At 53.7% G+C, this 16,794-nt stretch overlaps 1 protein-coding gene across 6 annotated transcripts in view; it reads right to left on the reverse strand.

Moving 5' to 3' along the window:
* CPNE5 (copine 5) overlaps positions 1-16,794 on the reverse strand; it is an 84,004-nt gene that overhangs the window by 3,110 nt on the left and 64,100 nt on the right. For 4 of the 6 annotated variants that reach the window (XM_090282314.1, XM_090282313.1, XM_090282312.1 and 1 more), the window contains 7 exons: positions 11,808-11,861; positions 8,176-8,237; positions 4,160-4,206; positions 2,352-2,533; positions 1,393-1,520; positions 1,004-1,106; positions 217-274 (listed from right to left, as the gene is read on the reverse strand). In XM_090282314.1, the coding sequence (XP_090138440.1) occupies positions 217-274; positions 1,004-1,106; positions 1,393-1,520; positions 2,352-2,533; positions 4,160-4,206; positions 8,176-8,237; positions 11,808-11,861 (634 nt within the window). The other 2 variants (XM_090282315.1, XM_090282316.1) reach the window with 2 other exon arrangements.

Consider the following 16,794-nt stretch of genomic DNA (forward strand, 5'->3'; position numbering starts at 1 on the left):
TCAGGCCTCCTCCCCACAGCACTGGGATGTGGGCGTGGGGCGCACACCCTGATACATACACCCCTATGCAAACAAACGCACCAGATGCCCTGCCTGCGGACCCAGATGGTCACACACGCCCAGGTGTGAGCACTTACGCTTTGGGGCAGGGCCAGCCAGCAGGGCCTGAAGCCTCTGGGGGAGCATCGGGGGAGGGGATGAGGGGTGAGAACTCACCATCGAATTCTGCCTGGCCCACGCCGATGATGATGATGGACATGGGGAGTTTGGCAGCCTGTGAGACAGCATGGGATGAGGGTGTGGGGCCCAGTTGAGGGGTCAGGTAAAAGGAAGAGGAGGTCATGGAGAGGGACAGGGGGTGGACCATAGAAGAAAGTCAGAAGGACAGGGAAGAAATGGAAGGGAGAAGGATAGAGACACGTAAGAGAAGCACAGAAAAGGCAGAGGAGAGGGCGAGAGGGCAGTCAGGGACACAGACCCAGGGACACAGAGGTCGGGCACCAGAGAGAAAGAGCAGGCAGAGGGAGGGGAGCAGAGGGAAGCAGGTCCCAGGTCTGCTTCTGCCAGATACCCCCTCCCTTCCTCCGCTCCTGGGCCTCCATCATGTGGGACATCTTTTGTGTGGGCCTGCAGGGAAGGCCATCTGTAGCTGGGGCCCCTGAGACAGGGAGACCACCCCACAAGGGTGTCATGTTCTGGGACCTCCCACCTTCTCTACCTGGCCAGGCCCGCTGGGCTGCAGTCTGAGAGCTGGTTAATGAGGGAGCCAGAGGCAGCTGGATGGAGTGGACCACCCAGTGTGACTAAGAGGTGGGTAAGGAGCTCCCCTTGGGACCTATGCCCCAACCCCATGGCCAGGCCCTCCAGATGCTGTAGCCAGAAGCCAGAAGTGGTCCCACAGAGGGTGGGGAGAGGAGACACCAGGCCCTAGTGCTTCCCTAAAGGAGGGGGAAGGCACGCCCCCGCCCCAGGGTCCTGGGTCCCCCCTCCCCCCACAGCTCACGTTGACGATAGCCTCCTTGGTCTGCGCCATGTCCGAGATGACCCCGTCGGTGATGATGAGCAGCACTGAGTACTGGGAGCCATCCTGTACCTCGGCCGCACTCCTGGGGTGGGGCCAGGGCAAGGTCTGTCTAGGAAGCTCTGGGCGCATCATCCCCACCACACACACACACACACACACACACACACACACACACACACACACACACAGGGTCCCTTAACACTTTGGTGGGGACAGCTCTTTGGCTGGAGGGGGTCTCTTTAGGGCCAGGACTCCCTGAAAGGCAAGTCAATGGGAAAAGACATTCCCTCCTGCCTTCCATGGGAATAGGTGTGGAAACAAAGGTCTTGTGAGCCATTGGGATGGGGGACTAGTGAGCCAGCACTTACCTGGCCACGTGGGTGACCACGGGGGCAAAGTTGGTGGGGCCGTAGAGCTGCACCGTGCGCAGGCTCTGGTGGTATGCCTCCAGGATGCCATCGATGCCACAGCACGAAGGGTTCTCCTGGTTGCCATTCTGGGGGCAGAGGACGGGGAGGCTGAGCCCAGGAGGAAGGAGCGGTGGGAAGGTGGGAGGCCAGAGCAGAACCAGCTGGCAGAGGCCAAGAGACCTGGGCTTTCTTACACTCTTCTCTGGTAGGGGGCAAGGAGGGACCCACCCTGAAGGGCAGCGCCTGCTCTGGTGAGCAGGGTCCAGACCTGCTCCTTGCCCCACTCCTGGTACCTGCTCAGATAAGATCCCCCCCTTCACCCCCACTCCTCCGCCTAGAAAATGACTGCAGGGTCCAAGCAGCTCTGGAAGGCCCAGGGCTGATCCATCCTCCTGCGTCCTGTGCCCAGCACAGTGCCTGACATTCCACAGGCATGTGAAGGTTGTTTGCTGCGAGTGATCCAGGGACTGACTCAGTGTCCCAGTTCACGGCAGGGAGGGAGAGGAGGTGGCCTGAGGAGACATCCCCACAAGGTCCGCATCTCAGCACCAGCTCAGGGAGGTCCTGGAATTACTTGCAGTTGCCCAAACCCACCTGCTTCTGTCCTCATTTCTGGGGCTCGGGGGATAGTGCAGCCACGAATCCACCCCAAGCCCACCGGGTCTTGTCAGGAAAAGGAGGCCAGAGCCCACTGTGGGTGGCTTCAGACACGGATGGGAGTTCTTTGTGAGCAAGGTGTGGAGCGGGTGTCTGGAGGCCGGGCCAAGGATGCCTTGTGCACAGCAGGAGCCCACCCCCCACAGAGGCTGCACCTAAAGTGCCTGGGCGGGGAGGGCGGGAAGTGCCCTTGACTCCAGGCTCGTCCCCACTTCCCCCCAGCTCAGTCAGCCCTCAGCCCTTTCTCTGGGACCCCCTACCAGTGGGAACTCATGGGACACCCTGCCGTCAGGGGGTAGCTTAGCCCCAAAGCCGAGGGCGGGAAACATCTTGTCGCTGTCGTAGTGCTGGATGATCTCCCCGACGGCGGTCAGGGCCAGCGCGTACGCGTTCAGCTGGTACGGGCTCATGTAGTGCAGCGACGTGGACTGCGAGGGGTTCCCTGCGACACAGGACACAGAACAGTTGCCGGCCTGCACGTTCCAGGCCATCTTGGCTTCGGAATCAGAAGGGGGTGTCCAGAGGCACCCCTAACTTTTACTTATTTATCCTTGACGTCATTCTGTCTTACTGCACGTTCCATCCTTTAGCAAAACCTGGTTGCTAACCCTTCAAAATATACGCAGAGCCCCACCCACGCCCCCTCCTCCGTGATGCCCACCCCCACCCCCCACCCCCGTCATCTCGCCTGCTGGACAGCAGCGGCCTCCCACCCGACCCGACCTCCCTGCTTCCCGCCGCCTTCGGGCCGGCTGCCCCCACCAGCCAGGGCAAGCTCGTCAATCCGCAGGCAGCAGGTGACACACCTTCTCTGCTCAGGAGGCTCTGAGGCTCTCATCTCACCAGGAATTAAACCCACAGTCCTTACAAGATCCCACATGATCCGTCCTCCAGTTACCTCTGTCCTCATCTCCTCTCCAACCCCCCCCCCCCGCCCCCCACCCCATCACTCAGTGCCACCTCAGGGCCTTGGCAATGGCTGCTGCCTCTGCTCTGGGACACTTTCCCAGAGATGCACACGTGGCTTGGTCCCTCACCTCTCCAGGTTTCTACTCAAGTGCCGCCTTCTCAGTGTGGCCTTCCCTGAGGCACCCCCTGAAAGAGCCTTCCCCAGCCCTTCCCACCCCTCTTTGTTGCTTGACTTTTCTCCGTAGCCCTTGTTCCCGCTAATACAGTCCGTATGTCACTCATTCGTTAAGAAGAGCCAGTACAGCACAGGCTGCAAAGGTCCCAGTCCTTCTCTACTTTCTAGCAGCTGTGCCATCTTGGGCAAGTTCCTTACCCTCTCAGCCTCAGGCTCCTCATCTGTAGAACAGGGACAATAACAGCCCCCACCTCACAGGACTGTTGTGTGAATCAAACAGGTGTTAGTACTGCACCTCTCTTCCTCGTTATTATCACTAAGGCCCTGCCCAGCTCCGACATCCTGCCCTTCTACCTATGATGCTGGGGGTTTCTGGCACACCTACGGAGCGGGAGACCCGAGTATCTTCTGATTGGCACAAAAATGAGCACTGAGCACCGCTAACGGGGGTCCAGACTCCAAATAAGGTTGTGATGTTTCTAACAGTGTAAAGTTTGGCACTGATGGCTCCTGGAGACTTGGTCACAGCCTGACACTGGAGAAGGTCAGAGGAGGGGAGAAGCTGGGGCAGCCCCAGCAAGGGAGAGGGCTGGGGCTCCTGAGCTGCGTGCCCGCCCTCACTGCAGACCACAGCGCTCAGTCCTGACTCCCCTTCTCCTCTCCAGCCTGCGGGCTGCACTGCAGAGGGTGTGCAAGCACCGCTGCTCCAGGGCTCTCCATGGCCCGGAGTAGCACTGTTCTGTTCCCCCAGGGAGACAGGGAGACTGGGTGTCCTCTAGGGCTAGGCTGCAGCTCAAGGCCCAGATCTGTTAGTAACTGTGGTTCTATCTTTGGCTCCCCAGGCCTAAGCACCTCTTCTTCAGTGAGAAGGAGGCCAGAGAGTATGGGAGACAGGGCTGCTAGCTAAGGCCAACTATCGCAGCCCTGAAAAGCCCTCCCCACTCCGCCCCCATCCAGCTCCTCTGCCCGCCCCCCCCAACTCACCATTGGAGGCTGTGAAATCGATGGCCACTGTGAAGTTGATCTGAGTCCTAGAAGAGGGAGAACAGCAGGGAAGTTACCTGGGCATAAGCATGGCTGCGGGGAGGGCGAGCAGGGCTGGACAGGGAGTGGGAGACCTGGCTTGCACCCAGCCCCCCTGCTTGCCCAGTATGTGGCCTTTCCATCTGGGATAGTAATGCCAGCCACGCCCTCCCCCCCCAGGAGTGCTGTGAGCATCACCAGAGTCAGGCAGTGTGACAGCACTTTGAAGATGATGATGTTCTGTGCGGGCAAGTGGTTATGATGACTCATTTGCTCCCCAAACCCTGCCCCTGGGCCCACCTGAGGCCAGTGAAGCAGAGTCTCACTGTATTTCTGGCTTAAATTTGGACTCAGATTCATGGTTAAAACTTATGTGACAAAAAAAGAGACACATAGACATTGTACATCTCCTGAGGGAAGAACGAAACACCACTCATGAAGTTGTCTTGCCCCCAAATTGGACCAAAATCTGACTGAGCCTCCAGAGCTACCTACCAGTTGCTTACAGGAAATACAGGGGACAGAGGAACATGGTAAATGACACCACAGGGGATGTGGCCAGGAAAGGCCAGTGCGTGGGGACTTCTGAGCACCACTGGAAGTGACCCTTGGACCAACAGTATAGGGATCACCTGGGGACTTAGACGACCCTGAGTCTCCTGTAGACCCACTGAACCAGAAGCCCTCTGTGGGTGAAGGAAGCGGTGTTAGCAAACCCCCCAGGTGTGAGTCGGGGACCCAATAGGTGAAAAGAGAAGAGACAAGTCAACCAACCGCAATACAGGGGTAGGCAAAAACAGGTTTATAATTGTGAGTATGTAAAACACAGTTTAGTCTTTATTGTATTATTTATACTACAATTGTAAACTTACTTTTGCCACCTGTATATGGATCTTGCCTGTTTTCTGCTTCAAATAAGTCAGTTAAGAAACTTTATAAGTCAGTTGGGTAAATCTGAACACTGACTAGATTTGGCACTAAGGAACTTTCCGTTTTTTAGGTGTGATTATGGTACTTGGTTATATCTGACAAAGAGAGTACTTTTGTTTTAAGAACACATTCTGAAGTTTTGGGGATGACATGTCTTGGATTTGCTTCAAAATAATTGCATGGAGGGGAGAGTGCATGGAACAAGATTAGCCATGAGCTGGTAATTGTTGAATCTGGGTGAAGGGTACCTGGGGGTTCATTATATCTTCTCTTCACTTTTGCATGTGTTTGGGATTTTTCCATAGTAAAAAGTTAGGCTTTGAGGCTTCAGATTCAGAGTTGAAATTGCTGAGGGTTTGGCTGTTCCAGGTTCTGTGCTAGGTGCTGACAGGGACAAAGATGACAAGACATGAGCCCCTGAGAAAGTCTGGTCTGATGGTTCTCACACTGAGTTAGCCCAGCCACCAGGGAGCTTGTTTAAAAAGAAGACCCCAGGGCACCACTCCCAAGAACGCCGATTCTGTTGGTCTGAGACAGGCCCAGAATCTGCTTTAATGAACACCCTCTGCCCTCATCCAGGGCTTCTGGGGTCACACTTGGGGAAACTCTGCTCTGGTGGTTCCGAGTTGGGGCCAGGGACGATGGAAGACGAGGCAGGGCTCACCTGCATTTAGCAGATGGAAACCACGGCCCTCTCTCCACCTGATCACAGCTGCATTGTTGCTCATGGCCCCTTCGTCCCCCAGGAAGGGTAGAGGACATGGGTAGCAGGAGACCCAAGCCACGATCTGCTGGCCAGGGACAGTTTTCCTGACTTGCCGCCCCACCTGCTCCCCGGTCTGCTGCCTGGGGGCAGAGTGTCCAGTGGACTCCAAGCTCTGAGGGAGAAGGAGCCACAAGGTGGCAAGAGCCTGGGTTCCTGAGTGACTGTGTGAAGCATCTCCCTGTGCATCCCTGCGACCCCAAGAATGGAAAAATAAGCCTTTATTTGTACCAAGCCTTGAGGTTGGGGGATTATTTGTTATAGCAGTTGACCTACCCTATTCACCTGCTGTTCCTCATCACCTTTCAGTGTGGAATATAGAGACTGCGTCTTCGTTAGAGGAAGAGAGGCATTTAGAGGGTAAGAGCCCAGCTAGCTCCGTGGGCCACCCTTTAAAGGGTGGTTTTGGCCTTCAAGGCTACAGCTCTGGGGACAGGCAGGCCTTACTCCTTAAGTAGTCTTCCCCTGCTCTGGATTCTGGAGTGACTTAGGGAAGGAAGGGACTGGAAAGCAGGTACTTTTGTAGGAAAGTTCTTCCCTGCAGGGCCACAGCTGGGCAGAATGCAGGCTGCTGAGCAACCAGCTCCATCTCTGACATGGATGCAGAGGTGTCCATGCCCACCCCGCCCCACCCCTCCCCTGGGCCGGGGAGCAAGGCCAGGGAGGTGAGGATCCCTAGACAGATGTCTCTGTCAGCTGCCTGCCCAGACAGGCATGCCCAGCTCTTGCTGCCTGCAGCCAGCCTCTCCCTCAGGTTCTCCAGCGAGTGTGAAGAGAGGCATGGGGCGGGTGGAGGAGGGGTGGGTTCCAGTGTTCTAACTCGCCCAGGACTCCAGGCGCCAGCTTTGCAAGCAGCCTGCCCACCTCTGAGGCTCCTTCTCCAGGAGACGTCACAGCGTCCAGCCCTTTAACTCACCCGACTCCATCTGCACCCCCCCCACAAACCTGGTCGCTGGGAGGCAGACGGGGATACTCATTACTGTGGAAAAAATGCAGCATGTGGCGACAGAAGGCTCCCTGCCACTCGCTAGGCATGCGGCCTCCGGAAAGTTATGTAAAATGAAGATCCTCCTTGCCCTGCCCACTGTGTCGTGTAAATTGGGGGTATTATGCAAATGAAAAGAATAAATAGGATGAGGACTGATTGGAAATTACCAGGTAGTACGGAATGTGAGGGCTGGTTGCTTAACGAATCAAGAACAGAGCAATTTTGATGGGGGAAGGGAGCAAGGGCAGGGTTGGGAGTAGGCTCTGCAGGGGCAGGGAGTAGAGGCGGGAAGCCTCTGGGTGATTGCAGGGAGGGTGTGTGCCCAGTGGGTGAAGGAGAGCTCCGACTCTGAGGCTGTGGGTTCAAGGCAGCAGGGAGCCGTGTCATGGGAGAGCAAGTGTGGCTTCCCAGGCCCTGACGTCCCCTCTGCCCTAGAGACCAGGCAGCCAAGTGCCCACTTGGCTGGCATGAGCCTTTGGCAGCTGCCCTGCCTGTCTCCTTTCCAGACAGGTGTATCATTCACCTGCCTGCACCTGTAGGCTCTTGGCTACCCACACCCTGACCTGGCACCTGTCCTTGGCAGAGTCAGGGTGTTTTTCTGTAAGCTGTTGGCTGGAGCCTCCAGGCTTTGCTGACTACCTTGGCCTGGACACTGAAACCTCTAGTTTTTCTGCTTCTTAAACTCGTGTTTGACCAACTGCTGGTCCTGGGACTACCCCTTAGCTCATCCCCCATTCCCTCCTTCCCCTTATATGTCCCTGATGACACCAGGCAGGATAATCTCTGCCCCCCAGACAGACCAGAGGTATCAGGAGCTCAGAATAGAAAGGAATCTTACAATTCACCAAATTTCAACCTCTTGTGTTCAAAGGAAACTGATTCCCAGAGGGAAAGTGACTTGTCCAGAGTAATCCAGCAAATTCAGGGCAAAGAGGGGTCTAGGGCCTGCACCTCATGACCACTAGTCCAGGGCTCATTCTGCCTCCCTAAACCCTTGCTTCTCTTTGTCATGGAGTCCCTACTACCTCCAAGTCTCACCTCTGCACTGGGACCTGATGTGACCCACTGACCTCCATGGCTCAGGAATGCCCTCTGCAGCTGCTCAGGATCCAGGGGCATGTAGGGCTCTGGAGAGTTGTCTGAACCCAGACACTGGGAGGCTGCTCAGAGCCCAGGGTCACAGGCTTCAGCCAGGGCCTCAAGGAAGCCAGGGTGGGGTCAGAGCTGCGCAAGCCCACGTGTGAGGCCCCTTCCCTCTCCCTGCGGCCATAGAAACTGGGCTGCATCTCTTCTCACCCTCCTTTGATGTAGTCGAGAAACGTGCACTCTGACTCCACAGCAAAGGAAAGCAGCGTGACCTTGAAAACAAAAGGGAACTCGGTCAGCGAGGAGCACGGGTAGGGGCGATGGTTCGCTCACACTCCTGCAGCACTCAGCATGTGCCAGTTTGCACACATCACTGTATAAAGGGCTCACAACAACTCAGGAAGTACTGTTATCATGCCCATTTTATCACCAAGGAAACTGAGGCTCAAAAAGGTGATGCAATGTGCCCAAGGACACTGTCAACATGTGGCCAAGGGAGACAGGAACCAGGTCTTTCTGAGTCCAGAGCCTGCACTCTTGACCTCAGTGCCAAACTGCATCCCGGAAAGGCCCCGTTTCAGTCACTGAGTACAGAGGCTCAAGCCAAGGGCATGATTTGCCCCAAAGTAGACACAGGTGTGGAGTGCGGAAAGGGGGTCTTCCCGACACAGTCCTAACAACCTGCTGTGCTGACAAGCTCCACACTTCCAGATCCCATTAACTGTTACTACTGCAACGTGCCTCTCTGGTCTGCACTCATCTTAAACCTTACTTGTCCCCCCTCATCCCTCTGGTGTCTCTCAATCTCCACCCTCAGACCCAAGGCCCCCTTAAGCAGCCTGTCTTTCCCCCGGAGGTAGCACCACGCAGGACCCCCTCTCCCAAGCAGAGGCCTCTTGATCTGTGCCTGCCAGCGGCTTTGGCACCAGCTTCACCAAGACTGGCAGCTACCTAGTAGCTCATTAAGATGATTTAGGATCACAGAGACAAGTGAAAGCCTGGCAGCCGAAACCAATTAAATGAGGCAAGGCTGGGGCAGGAGACCTTTCACTTGCATCACAGAACTCCACTCTAAGATTTGGGAACCTTCCTGCTGGGGTAGATTCAGCCATCTTTATGGACTCACTAGGTGGGCCAGGCAGGGCCTCTGCTTGACAAAGCCCATGAGCCTTAGCACCCAAATGGGAGGGTCTGTGAGTGCTGAGCGGGGCCTCAGGGACCCCCAACCAGTGTGGTCCTGGCATCAGACTCCTGGACAAAGCCTCCTTTCACTGGAAATGGACTACGGCAGCGCCCCCCCCCCCCCCCCCCCGACAACCATCGGACTCATTCAGGAGCTTTCAGGACACCTTGCAGCCCAGGGGAGGCCCTCAGACCAATTACACCAGAGTTTCTAGGGGAGGGCTGTGGCCCTGGGTCTTTTTTTAGCTCTTCACATGAGTCTAACCTGCAGCCAGAGTTGAACCCCCATCTGGGCCCTGGAATGAAGTGATACCCTAACTTGCCTGGCCATATGGATTCACCCACGGACTTGTTACTCAAAGTGTGATCCCTGGACCCACATGCTCAGAATTACCATGATGCTGGTAAAAAAAAAAAAAAATATATATATATATATATATATGCAGAAATGCAGATTCTTGGCATTTTAACAAGATCCCCAGGAGATTCTGCCCATGGTGAGTAAGATATGAAAAGTACTAAACACAGATGGCTGAACCCCAGCCTGGAACCCTAGGGAAGTAGCTTGGACATCTGTATTTTAAAAAGCATACTGACACTGAGTGATTTAAAAAAAAAGTTTTTAAATTGATTCCAGAGAGAGTGGAAGGGAAGAGAAAGAGAGGGGGAAAAACATTGATGTGAGAGAGAAACATCGATTGATTGCCTTCTGCACACACCCCAGCTGGGGATGGAACCTGCGACCCAGGCACGTGCCCTGACCAGGAATCAAACCTGCGACCTTTTGGTCCGCAGGGCGACGCCCAACTAACTGAGCCACACCAGCCAGGGCCCTGAGTGATTTTTTTAAAGTGAAGATTGCAAAATCCTGCAGCAAAGTCAGGAGACTTGGGCCCAGTCCTGCTCTAACCCTAACTCACTGTGTGACCTAAAACAAATCATGTCCCTTTCTGAGCCTCAGTTTCTTTATCTCTAAAGTAAGAAAGCTGGACAAGAGCTGTAGTTTTTAGTTTTCAAACCTTTTTTTAAAAACTGTACATCCAATACTTCTCAGTGGGAGTAGTTGCTGCCTCCCCTGGAGGCATTTGGGAAAGTGTAGGAGAATTCTGGGGTCTCACAATGACTGGGCTCTACTAGTAGGTGAGTCCAGGGGTGGTAAAGGGAAGTCCCTGTGAGACAAAGAATGATCCTGCCAAAATCGCCGACAGCATCCCCGCTGAGAAACACTGCAGCTTCGGACAAAGGAGATACAGGGTGGGACAGAAGTAGGCTTACCGTTGTGAGTAGGCAAAACAGAGTTGATTCTTGTATTATTATTTATTAATTATTCTATTATTTTCCATCCCAACAACTGTAAACCTTCTGCCCCACCCCATATTACTCCTAGCCTGTCTGTGAAACGGTTCCAATCTAAGAAGTGGGGGGTAGCCCTCTTTGAATAAGCAGACTACTCTGCGGTTGACAGGTCTGTGTCTTCCTGCTTCTCCCATGTGTCTGTCATAGCTACCCTGTGCAATAAATAAGCAGGGTGGGGATGACTTATCAGCCCCCTGTTACATATGGAGAAAATAAGGTTCCTCAGAGGAACTTCAGAGCCCCTTGACTGTGACTTCTGGATCTGGAGCTGCAGTCTGCCTGACTCACGTGACTAAGGGTGGCGGCATCAGCTGATGGTGCTATGGGCCTCTGGAGTGGGGAGGGACACGGAGGATGAGAAAGTGGGTATGTCTGCACTGCAAAGACATTAGCTTGTTCTATAAATGCACTGTGGGCTCTACCTCAGGGCCTTGGCACATGCTGATCCCGACTAGAATTCTCTTTCTCCAATATCCTCAATACCTGCTCCCTTACCTTCTTTGAATCTCTGCTCAAATGTCCCCTTCTCAGAGAAGCTTTCCTTGACTACCTTATATAAAATAGTTGTTTTGTCCCTGGCATTCCCTATGCCTTTATCTTATTTTACTTTTTTTCACAGCACTCATAACCACCAGCCACACACAGGTATATGTATGTATTCATATTTGTTTTCTGTTATCTCCCGCTAGAATAGAAATGCCAGTAAGACGAGGATTTCCATTCATTGGATAAATGCATGAAGATGTGCCCCCAGAAGCTGCTGGGCCAGTGTGACGCCAGGAGGGTTGCAGTTGAGCAGGGGCAGTGCCGGGGCCGCTGCCAGCTGTGACTTTAACTGCAGTGCTGACTGCCATCTCCACCACTTTCTGGCTCTGTGGCTTCAGTCCAGTCACTTCCCTGACTGCAGCCTTGGTTTCTTCGTTCATGACAAGGGGAGGATAACAGCTGCCTCTTAAGGAAACAATCTGTGAAAAGCACCTAAATTGGTAATTTCCCACAGTAAGGGCCCAGTAAATGCTACTCCTTTTCCTCTTCCTTCCTGCAGGAAGTCCCACGGGAGTCTCTCTCTGGGATTTCTCATTCAGTATCACAGAGCCTGCGGTGATCCAATGCTGAAACGCCACCTACCGCCTACCCGCTGGGTGGCTGCTTCAGGACCCCACCCCGCCCCACCCCCAACTCTCCAGGTCTGGTTCCCACACTGCAAGAGCACACAGACACCCATGACTCAGGCCTGACACCAGGCCCAGCTTGGGCTCAGTGTAGACACTGGGTTGCAAAGAGGGAGGGGGTGGGCTACTTACTGTGCCAGAATTCACATATTTCTTTTTCTTCATTTTCTTTTTCGGGTTTACCACCTGAAGGAAAAACCAGGTATCAGATAAGAAGGAGGTTTCCCAACAGGCACAGCTGGGCCCCTGAGTCTTCCACTGGCCTCTGGGTGTGGCTCAGACTCCAGTAAGCAGAGTGGGTTGAGAAAATCAGGGGTCCCAAGGAGGAGGGTTCAGGGGCATCTTGTGAAAAAATGGCATTTCAATTGACGCGAATGGGCTCCCCAGTTGGACTTGTAAGCAAACACACCAAGAATAATATTTACTTAATCCTTCCCACTGCTCCCCAAACACATCCTCCACCCTACGCAGCCAGAGGAGGCTCAATGTTGCAAAGGGACCTGTCCGTTCCTGCCCCTCATTCTGGCTCAGGCTGCTGCCTCACCCAGAACATACCCCCTCCGCCCCCGACCAATCCTCCCTGCTCCGCCCTCCACCACCACCGCCCTGATACTGCAGTTAGACCCTCCTTAACTTTTCTTCACGTGCAAGCTCTCATTCCAAACCAGACCTGTCATTGGAGACTATATCACAGCCCTAGCTAGGCATGGAGTAGATGCTAAAAAAACCCCCACTTCCTGGTGGGTTAACTCAGTGGTCTCACCTAGGGGTGATCTCCTCACCCCACCACCCCGAGACATTTGGCAATGTCTGGAAATCTTTTGCGTTGTCACAGCTGGGGGAGTAGGTAGGGACAAGGGATGCTGCTTAACATCCTGCCACACACAGGACAGATCCCCACAACAAAGAATCATTGAGTCTGAGATGCCAGCAGTGCCAAGGCCGAGAACCCCAGGCTGGTGAGGAGGGCCCTTTGCCCTGGGAGCCCTCCACGGGTCTACCATACACACTGCATTTGTACTCTAATCTGAGCCTCACCAGCTCTTTTGATTTTTACACAAGAAATCTAGGCCAAGGCTTCCCTAAGCTCTGATCCTCACACCTGCTCTGCCCTCCTCAGGTTTCCAGGAACCTCACTGCCCTCTCCCTCATCGCCTGTTCTTCCTGAGACGGCAATCAGCAGGTCTGTAGGTGAGGTCTCTTCTGTCTGAGGAACTACTGATATCCACTTCTGGAGATACAGAAACCAAGGCACAGAGACACCAAGTGTTTTGCTTAAGGTCACAGAGCTGGTCTGGGTAGTGACAGAATGAGAAACCATGCTCCTGCCCTCAGGCCACCTTGATAACAAATACAAACACATTCCTTCACAAATATTTACAGGTTGAGGGTACCAGTTCTCCTCCTCTAACATCTTTACTCTAGTTGAGGAAAAGAAGATATGTCTTCGGGATAGGTGACAAGAGCCACCAAGAAAGGGGAGTCAGAAATGTGAAGGAAGTTGTTAGAAGGAAGGACCACTCCGAGTGCGAGCATCAGTGAAGGCTCTCGGAGAGGTGGTACTGAAGGAAGATGAGAAGGGACAGGAAGGATTTGGACATAAAGAAATGGAAGGAGGCACCCCAGGCAGAGGAGGTACTGGGGCGAAGGGAGCACAGAACTGGGGTCCAGTTTAACTGCAGAACAACAGGGTGGAGAAGTAGACTGGGCTGGCTGGAAAAGAACCTCGAATGCCAGTTTAAGTGTCTGAACATGACCCAGCAGCTAGCACAGAACTCTGATAGGCTCTAAGCTGATAGGGGACAGGTCACAACAGGCTCTAGTATGCTGGGACCTGGTAGAGGTAAACACGGGAGAGGAGGGACGACCAGGGGAATGTTTGCCTGGTCCTGCCACTTCATGGCTGTGACCTTAGGCAAGTACTTAACCTCCCTGTGCCACAGTTTCCTCACCTGTAAAATGAATAAAAAGTACCTACCTCATAGAAAGATATAGGGATTTAATGGGTCGATACAAGTCAAGTGCTTAGGTCAGGATCCAGAATGTAGTAAGTACTACATACATGTTGGCTGTTGTTACTATTTTTATTACTACTACTTACTACCACCACCACCAGCCCAGATAACAGGTAATGAGGGCTTCTGGGTGTTGGAACTGGTACTGAGTTGTGGCAAAACAGCACTGTCAAGAACTGACCACAGATCTTGGGCCCTGAACATGGCTATGGGGGTAGGAGAGAGGGAGGGGTCAGGAACGACCAGGTAGACAGAGAAGGAAGGAAGAGCTGGACTGGGGCACAGGCAGGAAGTTCAGGTAAGAGGACTAGCTAGCTCTGGAGGTGGCAAGTGAAAGTCTGGGGAGAGAAGCTCGAAATCCCCCACAGGCATGAAAGCCACCCAGATGATGCGGTTCACAGACACATTCATGGGAAACAGCCTACTAGGCAAGGTGTTGAGATGAAGGCTCAGTTGCAAACTCCAATGCTGCACCATTCCTCAGTTTCCCAATCTGTCCCAGGAACGTTTAGAACTCTTAGAACTGAGTGCATCTTAAACTTTTACTCCCAAGTAGCCCTCCCGGCTGAGGAGAATAAACATGGACTCCTGGGGATCTGGGTGTCACCCAAAGACCTGGCCACAAGCACATTTCTTTGAAGTCTTCTGTGTTGTCTTTAAATTAGCCAGTATTCCACATTTCCACTCTCTAATTATAACTTTTAATATTAAAGCAACGTTTTGTTCTCAGATCTTCATGCGAAGTGGCACTGAAGAGACGCCCTGTTTTTCCTGAGGTTTCATGCACTCCCCAGCACACACCCCCTCCCTGATGCATCAGCCTCTCCGCCTAAGCTGATGCACTGTGAGGCTCTACGTGCAGGACCAGCGCCCCCTAGGGGTCAGTCCAGGAACCTCCGAATCCTTGGGCTGGAGCTCCCCTAAGCCTGTTCACCTCTCTGTCTTCTCACACCTCAAACCTCCCACAGGGCGATTTTGGGGTCTACCCTCCTGTACAAGGGGGCACAGAGTAGCTCCCAGGGGCCAGGAGCTGCTCTGGCTTTGGGGATGCAACAGTGAGTGAGACACCACCCAGACACAGGGGCAGCACCTGTGTGAATGAGGCCACAGAAAAGGAGCCAGTATGTAAGTTCAGAAAGCCTCAGATGGCATGATTGGCCTGGAAGTGGGGTGGGCAGAGGGAGGGGCTGGGGTCAAACCCAAGGGTCCTAGCAGGGATGTGACATGTGCATCTACTTACACAGGCCCTCCGGTGGCACCCGTGGGAAGGAGCTTGGACTTTACCCCATAGGTAAAAGGCCCTGTAGGTCTCAACTTGGGTGAGACAGCTTTCTGAATCTCCTCCCCTCTCCCCTGTGCGAACCAGGCTGAGGTGGTAGGTGGAATGTACAAACCAGATTTGAAGTTGGGCAGGGATGTGGTCAGGTGACCATTTGGGAAGAGCACTCAGGTTACTGAGTGGAGGATGACCGGTGGTGGGAAGGCCATTATGGGGCCTTCTTGGTTGCAAAGCCCCTACTCGGGAGATGACAGTGAGGGTGGATGGGAATGAGGGGAACAAATGTCAGAATATTTCATTGGTAGTAGAAGTAGGGTGCAGTCATGGATGGTCAAAGATGGCTCCCCATCATGATGGCACAGACTGGCCAGGTGGAGGGAGGTCTGTGGGGAGACTTTAGCTGGTGCATTCAGTTTGGGAAGACTGAGTCTAAGGAATGGCCAGCAGACAGTCGAACATACAAGTCAGACAGCCAGGGTGATGCCAGTGCCAAAGGTGAGGGTCTGCCCTGGCAAAAGCCTGTTGTCTCTTCAGGAGAACAATTAAAAAGGCCTCCCAGTGACACCCCCCATGGTGCAAGATCTGCCCATGGCTGTCAGAGTTTCTGCCTGACAGGATTTCTACGTGAAGATACCACTCCTGCTTCCCAGAGTTGCAGTTTCTCTTGTTCATTACAAGAGAGCAGGGATCCACAACCAAGAAAACAAGTTAATCCAACGTTTCTGCTTTTAGCCTGAGAGACCATGGCCTCTCCTGGTCTGTCAAGCTCCCTTAGAAGCCAAACTTCAAGAGATCTGGCCCCTTCCCTTCACCTCCCTAGAAATCTCCTTAAAGGAGGACAGAGAAAGATGGAGCCTGGATGGGGTAGGGGGTGGGCAAAGACAGCCCTTCCTTTGTCGATGCAGAAAACGAAGCAATTAACTGTAAGGAATTCAAAGAAATTCACCCACGCTCCCTCTTCACAATAGCCTGTTCTCCTCAATTCAGTGTGTGGACGTCTAATAAGCACTTACTGTCTGCCCAGAAGGGCCCAGACCGACGTGAAGAGAGGCAACTGAGAGGGCTGTCACCTGCCCTTGGGGAGCTTTAGTCTAGTTGGAACACAAGACTTAATCGCTCGGAACAGAGATACAGGGGAAGGGAGGGGAAGGATGGAAGGGTTCGGATTCAGTGAAGGGAGTCAAAGCCAGCTCTTGAGCATCACCAGCTGAGTGGCTGCTAATGTGAGGCTAGAGGCATTTTGTAGGATGGTTGTGAAACATAAATCTCCTGGCACACAGGTGTGCAACACAGGATCCTAAAAGATAGCCCTGACATCATGCCCACTCGGGGCCAGGCATTGTTCTAGTAATGTATTCAATTCTCCATGAGCGTGGCAGCGTGGTTCAGGAACTTAGCTAAGGTCTCGTGGCTAGTTCAAGGTAGAGTCAGGCTACAAACCCAAGCAGCAGAGGGGCGGGGGGGTGGGGGAGCCGGCATTGGAGCAGGAGCTGAGCTGGATTTGCAAGGTGGGAGGGCACTCCAGAGGGAGAGCACACACCAGCAAAGGTTCAGCTGCAGATACTGTCCTTTGAGGGCAAACACTATTATCTCCAGAGAGTGGGGGCCTTGTCCTAGGTTCGCCAGGTCTAGACAGAGGTATCCTGACTCCTGTTCCCCTGAGCCTCTCTTTCCAGGAAAGGCCCTGCAACTGTTCTAATTGAAGGCAGAGGGCCATCTTGAACTCAGGACTTCAGGTGTCAGGCCCGGAACCTTCTAATACTGTCTCCCACCTTCTGCCCTACCCCCACTTCTATCCTCCCACCTCGTTGGAAGTATTCTTTCG

The sequence above is a fragment of the Furipterus horrens genome, unplaced genomic scaffold (assembly GCF_987537825.1).
Source record: "Furipterus horrens unplaced genomic scaffold, mFurHor1.1.pri manual_scaffold_6, whole genome shotgun sequence".
Lineage (NCBI taxonomy): Eukaryota > Metazoa > Chordata > Mammalia > Chiroptera > Furipteridae > Furipterus > Furipterus horrens.